At 29.9% G+C, this 12,784-nt stretch overlaps 1 protein-coding gene across 2 annotated transcripts in view; it reads right to left on the bottom strand.

Moving 5' to 3' along the window:
• LOC136985293 (coiled-coil domain-containing protein 91-like) overlaps positions 1-12,784 on the bottom strand; it is a 28,956-nt gene that overhangs the window by 15,703 nt on the left and 469 nt on the right. For both annotated transcript variants that reach the window (XM_067282541.1, XM_067282542.1), the window contains exons 2-3: positions 7,181-7,255; positions 1,451-1,502 (exon numbers count right to left, since the gene is read on the bottom strand). In XM_067282541.1, coding sequence (XP_067138642.1) covers positions 1,451-1,502; positions 7,181-7,255 — 127 coding nt within the window. The remainder of the gene's footprint in view (positions 1-1,450; positions 1,503-7,180; positions 7,256-12,784) is intronic.

Below are 12,784 nucleotides of genomic sequence, written 5' to 3'. Positions count from 1 at the left end.
ATAAACTAATGAATTTAAAATGATCACGTTGGACATATTTTAAAATTCAACCATAAACTGGACATGCTATTACATTACACATGAAGTGTTTTAGTAATATCCAGTACAAGTTCATTATTAATAAATCATAAATATAATTCTTGTTTTCATTTTGCCATAATTAAATTTAAATTTGAATAAGAATTTTATTTTAAAATTAATTAAGTATTGTATTTTAATGTTGAATAAAAACTAAAATCTGAAAATCAGTCTCTACATATGGTAAGCCCTGAAAGATAATAGTAACAAAATAATTAATATATAGCTAAATAATAAAAAAACATTATCTATTAGAATAAAATGTGATTAATTTAGAAAAAAAAGGATAACTGCAATAGTTATAAAAAGATGTTATGGATTTATTCATTTGTAATATATCTTCATTAATCTATATTAGATAACATCAATATTATCATAGATAACAGGAAAAATTTATTTTTTGGTGTTACTTTAATAATATATGACAACAAAAAGCAAGCACTTTTGGTAAATAAATTTACCATCATCAGGCAAATACAAATGTAATCCAACAGATCTCAAAAAGGAATGACAGCTCACAACATGAAGTGATACAATTAGCTGTTAGAGTAACTGTTAGTTGAAAGGTATTGAAAGCCCACCCCTCAATCCCAATAGGGTGTTGTGTAGCAACAAAAATTATAACTGGTTTATGTTGGTAGCCCATCCAACCATTTCAGAGATTTTACAAAAACATAAAACTATTTAGACAATTCTTGTGTGTTGAAATTAATTAATGAGAAATCATATTAAAAGTTGATTTGCTTTTTAACCCAGGCAATGTCAGGTTTGTTGGCTATTTACGTATAAAACTAGTAAAAAATATCTATATATTTTTAAGTGTAAAATCATTTACAATAAAAGATTTTTATATTTTGTAAAATTTTAACATACTCCAAAATACATGTTTGCACAATATTATACATTAATATTTTTTGTGCATAAAATGAAGTTTAGAATAAAACATTATAGTAACTGTTGCAATTTTAACGTTTTATGTAAAGAATTTATTGTATTAATAAATACATAAAAAAAATTTTTCATACACTTAAAAATTTACAGATGGATAGTCCCTTCATATATAAATTTAATTTTCATGCACTTTAAATGAAAAACAAATTATTTTACAAGCACAAAATTATTTATGAAACAAAATAGCATATTTCTTTTAAAAGTAATTCAAGAAAACATTAATTAACAGAAAATTAAATCTTAACTAATTAAATTCTCTTCAGGAAGTATTACATGTTTTATATAATTATCAAATGAAGGAAACTGAAAATGTGAACAATTTTTACTTTGTCATTTACATTACTTTTAATTATAATTTAAAATCAATATCAAATATGTCAAATTAAATATTTAATCCAACTGAAAGTAAAATAGTATTTACCTGGAAATGTTGCCCATGGAGATGGTGCAGCTTGTGCTTCTATACCTGCTCCCTGAAAATACAATACAAATTTTTTAAAAATTTAGAAAGATAAAAATAAAGATGTTAGACAAAATTAAATTTTTAATTAAAAATTCATACTTAATTCAAACATGATAAATTTTAATAATAATAAATTAAAACAAAATTTATTATAAGTGCAAACAATTTTTCTGAACAAACACAAACTAAATGTTTTTTTTTTCCTTTTCAAATACAGTATTCATACATAATAATTCAGTAACTATTTTTACATAGATATCACTTCTTTATGACAATACCAGCATAGCTCAAAATGTGTTAATTCTTGGATTTTGCAAAAAGGCATCAAACTGTTGTATATTTTTATCAAACACAAAGACATTAATTATAAATTCATTATTCATCTTACAGATGATATAAGTCTCTATTTCACATTTATTGATAATCTAAAATGTTCCAAGAGTTTGACGTGATAGTATGTACATTGTATAAAATTGTACTTACTATGCAAAGAACATAACAATAAAAAAATGAAAACAATTTTAATTTTTGTTGAAGCTATTGTCAATAACCTTGTTCGAGACCGAATAAAGTTATTGACAACACCCAGTACTTGCCGGGTGGGCAAGTAAAATAATTCTAGAGAGAATATTGAAACATATTTGAAATTTAAATGTTTTCTCTATCTCGTTTTGTTTCAAACTTAGATTTCTTAACTTCTTAAACTTTTCACTAGAGCAGCGATTCTCAACCTTCTTAGCTCCATGAACCCCCAAATAGTAAATATAAATAAAATTAATACTTCGCAACCCCCCACCCAAAGGAATAATAACAGTAAGCCTTACTATTACTAATTGAATTTTGACTGTAATTATAAATGTAAATTTTTAAAAATATTATATACCACATTGCACTAATTTTGTACATTAAGAAAATACCAACAGTATAAAAAATGTAATACAACTATTCCTATTACTTTATAGCGACGGATATGATCATACATGTATGATGTGTACATACATGAGCAATTTACAAGTTCCAACTTGATGTGTACGTGCTCTTTGTAATTTGATCTCAAACTAAATACAGGAATCATCTTTTATCACACGAAAACAATTTGCTTTTGTGTGTTTCTAACACAGATCCACATATGGAGAAAATTTTAAATGAAAAACAAATGCAAACAATCACATTAATTTCTTTTTTTTACATGTGTACTTATTGTAAGTAAAATGTTTATAAGTTTATAATAAATGATTTTTTCTCATAAAATGATTTCATTATTGTTTCGTGACCTCCCTTTAATGTCACCATGACCCCCAGGTTGAGAAACACTGCACTAGAGTACTGCAATCACTTTCATTTCAAAATTACCAAGATGTGTAAAGATTTTTCTTAAAACTTCTTATTTAGAAAAATATTTTTATCAAAGAATAACAAAATAAATATCACTACTTATTGATCTTATTTGTTTAATACTGATAATTTAACAACAGGAATATACTATGATATCCAAAGATAAAAATATTATTTCTATATATTGCTATTTTTTGTTTACACTTTACTTGTGTAAACATAATTCTTACTGAAAATTTATAAAATCCTAAATTATTTAAATCAGGAGTATTAATAATATTAGTTAGATAAAGAATTACACAAAATGATTAATTATAAACTATTTTAAATTTTCTTGATCTCATATTTAACAATCACTGCTAGCAGTAAAGGGATTTTGAAAAATATAGTATAATTTCAATTTGTCATATCAATTCAAATTTGTATATTAATCAGAGATAGAGAGAGAAATGATCATCTTTCAAATTATGTTATTTAGCATTATTGCAGTCACAATATAATTTTGCAATCCTTACTAGTATGAGAAGAAATTCCTATACTTGAATCAATCAAAATTATGAAATTACATTTGATTTTAAAATTAAGAATAACTTTTAATTGTGGAAGAAAATAAGAATGTAAGCCTAGTTAGCAGCAAAACAAAATAAAAACTACATCTATTTTTACTTTTCCAACTTTTATAGAATATAATGTAGGGAAAGTAAGGTGATTAGTCAGATTCTGATGTCCCTGGTTTTGTGTGAGCACACACATCTATTTTGCATTATATCTCAGGACTGGACAACCAAACATTTTGAAACTTGGCAGGGTTCTTTATAAATGTGAGGCATTAATGCTATTAAATTTTGGCAATTAAAGGTCAAGGTGTTTCTATTAAGAAAAAGGGGTCATGTGTCATATCTCAAGTGGAATCAAACTTAATAAAAATTTTACTCATTTTTAGCATTCACAGTTTTTTAAAATACTCTACCCTCAAAATAAGCCTTTTATAATATAATTAGTAATATATAAATTATTTTTTAATAAAATCTTTTAACTGTAAGGCCCAATTTATATATCATGATTAGATTAATGAACGTTATGTAATGTCAGGATGTTGAACACTAGTCAGTTTTTCCTTGGAAGAACTGACAAACACATGTGGGAGATTTTAACCTTTTTCGTGAGCAAGTGTATGACCATTAGAGAAAGGAGGAGACAAGAGATTAGTCTTCAAATTTCTCTTCTAAGACATATTTAAAATTTAGACAAGGAAGTTTATGTAGTTTTCTTATAGTGGTGCTTAACATATGTAGGCCTAATTGCTTCTTTTTACCTCTTTGTCCCTACTTTCCACATCTCTGTAGATATATTGTCTACTTGGACTTCGTTTATTAATAAGACTTATTATACTGGTAGAGTTTATGATTAGCAACGACTAAGATTTCCTCTTTTTGCTAATCAGAAACTTCACCAGTACAATAAGTCCTATTAATAAACAAAGTCCAAGTAGACAATATATACACAGATATGAAATTGCATTTGCTGATTATTATTCTGGAAAGAGAGAGAGAGTGGTGAGAGTTCTGTAGGTGGATAAGAGGTTGATAAATACTTGAATCCTTCAGAATGGTCTGAAAGGAATCATTCCAATTGCACATTCAACAGATTGTGAAGATTGTTGGAAATTTCATGTGGAAGCAATCTTTATCCACTTCTCTCCAGTGATCCAAACAAGGCTTTTTATTATGTTAGGAGATTATTCAGCGATGAGAGGACTGACCATTGATGATGGAACTCATCTTGGTTGGTCACTTGAACATAACTCTCTGGGTTAGTCTATGGAGAGCAGCAAGTTTGGGCATGATTCTCTCATTTGGAGGCTTGGATGACACACACACTCTCTCTCATCTTTCCATTTGACTTATTTATTAAAGATCCTCACCTTGGATACTTCCCATAAGCCATTGCTGGTATACAGTCAATTCACCTTTAGTTTGATAGGATCCTTGACCTGTCACCAAAAGTTTATAGGTGTCACCTGGGAATTGACTCCTTTTCCCAGGGAAATTTTTCTCACTTGCCTATCTGATTACATTTATTACTTCAACACAATTGTGAAAGTTCGAACCCACCGGAATTAAGCCGGTAATGATACATCCTTTTTCCGCGCGAGTAGAAGGAAAAGGGATATGAGTCAAAAGAAAAAAAATATGAATCAGGAGGAACCAGAGTCGAAAAACGCGGGTTGGCGAAACTGAAACTCGTGACCGCGAGAATAAAAGGGCAATGACAGAGAAAAGGGGGGGTCGGTTACGTTTGTCTTTTAGACTGTGCGCGTGCGGACAAAATCGAGGGAAACCGCCTAAAATCAACGGAATATTGTCGACTACGAAGACCGACCCGGATCACGAGGTATGACCTGAATTTATGTAAACTCTCCCTCAGCGAATACAGAAAGAGGCGACCGTCGCGCTCCCCTTTTGTAATTATCCTGCTAGCTTAAATAAATTCTTGTTGTTGTTATTATCCGTTGGCTATGTCTTTTATTCGAATATTATCATCCGCCGCTCTACCGTCGACCCCATTCACTTCCTCCACTCGCATAAAAACGCGTAACGCGTAACTCATCCGAACCGCCATCTTGACGTGGGCAGGTCTCACGGACCTGTTAGCCGACAAAAAGGAGGAACGAGACACCGGCCGACTCCCGGCGCCCACACAATGAATAGAATCTGATTACAAAAATATTTGTATTTTTACAGTTCAAAGTTTCATTTGATGCAGCATAACTTCTGATTTTTTTCTGTAAACAATTTTTGTTTTTATTTGATTCTCAAACATGTTGTATGTCCACAGAAGTCACCAAAGTTTTGATTTGTCCTATGTAAATTCCTTGGTGTTGTGACAGGAGTGACCTCACATAACAGACTGCGCTGCACACAATTTTAACTTTGAGCTAGTGTTTTTTAGACTTAAATAAAGAAATGTATCATAATTCAGCATAACTACTCCTTTTAAGCTTTTGTCATTATTTAAATTTTATATAGTATAACTGAAAATTATCAGACTTCCTCATTCCCTTAACCTCCTGTTTGAGTGCTAGAGAAGTTAAGCAAGAGCCTATCTATGCTAGCTTTTCTTTGTTTAAATATATTCCTTACTTTCTTATATATTTTATTTTATTATGATAATTTTATTTAAAATTATAACAAGTAGATTTCAACATTTTCAGATACTTCATATTTATTTATAGTTCAATTAATGTGCGCACACATGCAGTATATACATTATATTAATATAAAAGTAAAAGAGGCTAAAGTTCTCTAATCTGACAATCTATAACACTTGAGTTTATCATGATGCAGGGTGGGAATTGGGGTTTTGTGACTGTGAAAGCAGTCCTCTTTGTCATCAGGATGCCCTTTTCTTAATTCCCTAAGGGAACTCTAAGGTTTTATTTTATTATAAAATTAGTTACTCATTTTTATCATAGAAAACTTTTTTTACTGATGACAAAAATAAAAATATTTGTTATTAACTGAAAATTTATTCTAGTGGGTTGTGATTATTCGGTCAAGTACTGAGATATCACTGTATTTGATCAACGTGATTTTAATATATGCATTAGCATCAAGGGATTAATTAATTGCTTGAATTAATCAAGGGATACCTATATATATACAGTTATCTTCTTGCATAATGTATATATGATGCTCTTTTTATAGCTGTGCCCTCTGTTTTCATAGTCTGCAGGCACTGCTGTACTGTATATTGTGACATTATCTTTGAGCACAAGTTGTCAAAGGAAAAGAAAAAAAAAAGGAAATTTTTAGAAAGTTTGAAATCAGTACAAAAATAAAATTATGTTGTATACAGCCAAATCACAAAAACAGTGTGTACAACAATAGATAATTTTTATGTAGCATCCATATAATGTATTAAATATGACTGATATGCAAAAAGAAATGGAAAAAAAGCATAATAGCATGCAGTATAAAAAATAATTTTTGAATCATTCAGAATAAATAGACCCTTTGTAAGCAAATCTAACAAAAAATAGAAAGAACCTAGTAATCCAGCATTTTTGATATTTAGCACTGATATTTTGATCCTATGCATGTCACAAGACATTTACTATACAAGATTAATGAAATAATAATATTGTTTTTGAATTTTGATGATAATTTAAAATAATAATATAAGTTATTACTATTTTATTTAATACAAGATATATAACCCCCTTTGTTCTGGGTATAAAATAAACAAGTATAATAAACTATATAAATTAAAAAGCTTAATAATTTAATTAAAATAGTATACATTATTTATTATTTATTTGTTTTTGATTCATTAATGATATATTTCACTTACTTCAAATCCTTCAAAATCCCCAAAATCATCATCAGCTCCACTATCAACATCATCACTATTCACGTTGCGTAAAAGCTGGATAAAAAAAATTAATTCATGTTTTATTGATGATAGTATTTCTATCTTACCAGACTTTCTTATAATTAATATATATAGTAGACTTTGCTTATCATACCTGCAGATAAGTGAAGTCTACTATATATATTAATCATCATCAAAATTAGCACATCCCAAAACATATATACCATAATATATGTTAATATAACTTACACACTTACAAAACTCTGCTTGATTATAATCAGAATTTGGTTATTGTTATCACTGTCTACATATAGGCATTTTTAAGCTCTTTTTTAATGCTATCAGCCTCATATTGAGCTGATAACTGAAGAGCTCAGTAAAAAAACCAGTTAACTGCAGAATTATCAATTTTAGTTTTATTATATAAAGTAGCAAAATTAAGGTAGCTCCATTGACTGGCTGAAAATCACTTTACTCCAAGCAATTTCATGTGAAAATCTAATTATGCAAATTATGTAATAACAATGTAGAAAACAGTCAACTTCTTGGAGTTAACTGTTTATTATAGGCCTATAACTGTTTGTGGTGGCCCAGAAAGTGACATGGCATCGCATGATAAGGATTGTAGCTCATGTAATTTAAATTTTAAGCCAAATTCTAGGGATTTTGAAAATTCTGGCACTACTGAAGAGGACAAAAAATTTTGATAGTAGTCCATGAAAAATCTGGATGGAAGGGAATTGTAAAAACAAAATTATGGTGAAGAAATATGATCAAGAGGCACTGAGTTTCAGGTAAACTATATATGAATTGGAGTGGAAAGTCTGTTGTAGCAAAGAGCATTGGAGAAGCATTTAAATTTTGCAAACAATGCTTTGAGAGAGTGACAAAGGGTGACTGCCATGTAATATTTAATGCATTCTATGAATTTAGGACAAAATATTTTCAAGACAGAACTAATCACTTTGAAAACTGTCCAATGATGTCAGAATATGAAAGCTGTCAGCTCATGTTCCTGCAGAAAGGCATCTTTTGGTTATAAGGTGAGACTGCTTTCCATTTAATGAGCATATAAAGTATGCTCTTATATTGTAGTTTCAAATAACCCTTATTGTGTAGCATAAAGCCTGTTTGTCTGTTTTTCTGTATGTTTTTAGATTCAAGCAAATAGACAAAAAGTTGATGTTTGTTATAGGAAATTTCTGTCCTTGCTGGTGTAACTAACAGACTGCTACAGTTTACTACTACAGTGGGTGATCAGTTAACAAACAGTTCGGACTATGAACAAATCGGATAATGAACACTTTCTCGAGAGATTTTTATGTTCGGATAATGAACATCTCACAGAACAAACACAAAAAGAAGCAACATAAAATAATGAATATCAATTGGACTTCCCTTGTCTTCAGGCAACAATTCAAAACTTTTCGGAGCGTGGGAGATGTTGACATCAATGCTCAACCCGGTATATACTGATTGGATAGTATTCTGCTGAACTTTGAAACTTTTCCTTGTAATTCCAGCCTTTTATTTTTCTGACAGAAACAATTCTTTTATAGTATTCGCGAGACTGTCAGGCAGGCACTCATTAAGTTTTGCACTGGTTTTTATTTTCGAAAGGTGATAGTATAATAGCAAAGATAGAGAGTGGGCAGAATATGTCTGATGTTGCTGGGGAGTATGGCTTAAACAGGTCTACAGTAGGCTGCAGTTCAATCTTATCTAAGAAAGATACAGTATAATCAAGAAGACTCAAGCAGCTAAAGGAGTAACAAAAATCACATCTGAGAAATAAAGAACCTGAAACGGATCTGATGACAGAAGAACGCCAAGAAGTCTTGAATGAAGAACACCAAGAAACTTGATGAGATATGTTTTCTTCTGAAAAAGAGGATTAATGCCAATATCTGCTATTAAAGATCTTTTGAAGAAGTGGGAGGATGTCAGAACAGCGGTCAACGGTCTTAGAATGACATCAAAACCAAGGTGAGGTTAATAGGCTTGGTGATCTCTACAATTACAATGCTATTAATTACTTCTGAACAATCCTGAAGAAGAGAGAAAAGCAATCGACATTAAACAGAATCTTTAACCCTTACAAACAGAAAAAACAGACTAATAAAAATGCAATACTGTGTATATATGTATTTTTATTATTACATATAAATAAACATAGTAAGAAAATATATATTTTTTATTTTGTGGAGTTTCCAGAACGAATTAATCAAATTCCCGTAAAAACCTATGGTAAATCGATAATCGGGTAACGAACAATTCGGATAGCGAACAAAGTCTTGGAACAGATTATGTTCATTAACTGATCACCCACTGTACTTTTTTGGTAAAATCAGACATTTCTCCACAAAACCAGTGTGGCAAACATCATCATCCAAACTGCATCCTGATTATGCCACAGAGATGATGGTTGCCTTCATTAAAAGCATTCTAACAAGGATTTCCCATTAGTCCAGACAAACAGAGAAAACAAGATTTTACTTCACTTATAATGTGAAATCTATTGTCTTCTTCTTCAGAATGTTTCTGCAGAGGCACCCAGAGCTTGCTTTGCCTGATGAGGAAGGAAACATTGCTGGATGCTCATATGATATGAACAAGAATATAAGATGTAAAAAAAACCATTGATATCATATGACTTTTTCAAGAACTCATTTTCAGACTAACTATAAAGTTTATCTTTCCAAACCAAAAGAAAACAACAGTAAAATCTTGTTAAGATGTTAAAATTTCTGTTTACACCATCAACTGGACAATAATGTAGTTTTTAAAATGATGATTAGTAGTTCTTATTTAAAATCAAGAAATATTAAAAGAAAGTAGTTGTGAAAATTATTAAAAACACTCAAAAGTGATAAGGGGGATCATTTCCAAATGGCAAGCTACAGGGTGAGCAGAGGAAGAAAAAATAAACTGTTCACCCAAAAGGTAAACAGTTAGCGTGTATGCTATCTTCATAACTTCATAAGAACTAAAATAAAATTTTATACAATACAGTGATGTCTCCAATTTTTGTGCTATTGAAGACTTTTTTTTTTAAGATATTAGTTTGTAATGATACAAAGACTCATCACCTAGTTGGCACTCTTCAGTGGGACACCGTCAACTAGGCGATGGTGAATCAGTGATGAACAACTGGGCAACAGTGAATGGGTAATGAACAACTAGGCAACAGACAATTGTCAATAGTCAACTGAGCTACTGCTAACTGGGTATGAGACATCTGGGTGACAAAATATGAGGTAAACAATAGACAAAATACAAGTTTTTTTGTTTTCTTTATAAAAATCATCATTCTTTTCTATTGATCTACTACCTGGTAAATTTAAATAATATTTTTCAAGAAACGAGTTAAACGAGTTAAAAGAACAATTTTGTAATTAACAAACATATTTATACATATTATATACTGTATTTTTCTATTTACTTGTAAAAATAAATAAATAAGTCTCAAAGAACGGTTGATGTCTACCCCAAAATTAAATATACGTAAAAACAAAGACAACAATTACATTAAAAATAAAAATACATTACATTATACATTAAATACAATATAAGTTAAAACAAAAAAGTATAAAAGATCTTTGGAAGAATTTGTTTTTGAAGAACTGATTTTCTTTGATGCAATTTGTTAACCATTCTGTCATAAAATAATTAGCGATGCTTCGGTAAGTTATTTGAAAACATTTCCTTTTCTTAAGTTGGAAATAATTTGTAACTCATACCTCATAAGTCCTAACTATATTTATATTTTTATATAATTTACCAATATTTACAAAAAAATAATAAATAAATAAAAAATATCCACCAAATCGCATGATTGCTAAGTGGGCAAAAAGTTTTAAATTTCTGTCGCCCACTTGACTATTGCCCAGTTGTCGCATACCTCCCTTCAGCTCCCCAAAACTGAATAACTACACTTGATATGCCTTAGATAAATATGGTATCTGGTAAGCCATATTGTCATCTTACTTAAACATGACCGTAGATCATGTAAAAGTAAAAATGATCTAACTTAAAGAACAGATGATGAGATTCTAAATAATGAAAATCATTTGTATTGCATCATCCACAAAACTGATAACAGCATCCCAGGAGGATTTCATTAGAATACTCCTAACAGATAAAAATTTTATTAAATACATTCTTTAACATTTATAAAAGAAAATATATTTTGCATTTAGATTTATAGCTTGTTATTGTAGTGTTTTTATACAGTTCTAAAATACAAATTTAATGTCTTGATCACCCTAATTTCAAAGAGGACACCATTTTCTTTAAAAGCTTTGATGTTTTTCAAAACACCAGATAAAGCATCTCATCTTTAAAAGCCATTTTTCACTTCAGAAAAAAAAAATGTTTTTAAAAATGAGATTTTTCTATCATTCAGTCATTCAGAATCACACACCCATATACAGGGTGTATCAGAATGACGTTTTAAAAATTTGGGGGATTGTAGAGGATAAAATTTTGAATGTTTTGATATAAGGAACCCATAGCTGGAAATGTGATATAAAGTTTCTACAACGGTAGGAAATGCTTGACCGCCCTTCACTTTGGTAGCTACCCTTCCGTCCATTGACATTGTGCTATTGTTCTTGACTTCTTTCTCTGGGGTTATGTAATGTCCCTTGTGTACGCAACACCTGTAGGAACAGTTCACAAGCTTACAAAGTGCATCTTTACAGCATTTAATACCATCATAGAGGAGTGTGGTATCTTACAGAGAGTTGGACAAACCACCAACTTCGTTGCACATGATGTAACGAAGTTGGTGGTCGTCACATTGAACATTTACTCTAAAGTAGTGCAGCCACTGATTCGATGTACAGTTTGATTGCACTCTACTGTTTTGTCAATAAAACTTGTCATAAATACTTTATTCTGCTGTTTCATTCAGTATATGACCAAAGTTCAAAGTTCTATAGCAACTTTATATCACATTTCTGGCTATGGGTTCTTTATATCAAAATGTTCAAAATTTCATCCTCTACAGTCCCCCAAATTTTTAAAACGTCATTCTGATACACCCTGTATATATATATATATATATATATATACAGGGTGTATCAGAATGCATTATATATATATATATATAATGCATTATTTCTAATAAATTGATAAGCAGTCTGTGAGACTGCACAACGGTGTGTAAATGTAACAGATATAGCACGACTGGTTAAGGATTAAATCCTAGTATGACAGCTGCAACGAACACCAGTAAATACCATAATACAAAATATTTAGAATGAGAATTTAATATCCATTATATACATTACTTTTCAAATTCAAGTTACAACAGACTTTCACAGAAACAGTGCAATCTAAATTCTTAAACCTCTTACTAATTTACCAATACAGCACAGATCGACGTAGTTTATTACAGAATTTTTTGTCATTTATACCAACTGTCAAAAATATAAAAAATTTCCAAAAGTCTTGTGTATATATATATATATATATTAATTTACTTCTTTAAAAAATCATTTCTTTCATCTTTTTTTCAAAAGAAAAATAATATATTCACCTTTTTTTTGCTTCAAATTCTTTCCTGCATACTTATTATGC

Source organism: Centruroides vittatus, unplaced genomic scaffold (assembly GCF_030686945.1).
Source record: "Centruroides vittatus isolate TY-2023 unplaced genomic scaffold, ASM3068694v2 contig_958, whole genome shotgun sequence".
NCBI classification, from domain to species: Eukaryota; Metazoa; Arthropoda; class Arachnida; order Scorpiones; family Buthidae; genus Centruroides; species Centruroides vittatus.
This window is presented reverse-complemented; position numbering and strand designations above follow the sequence as displayed.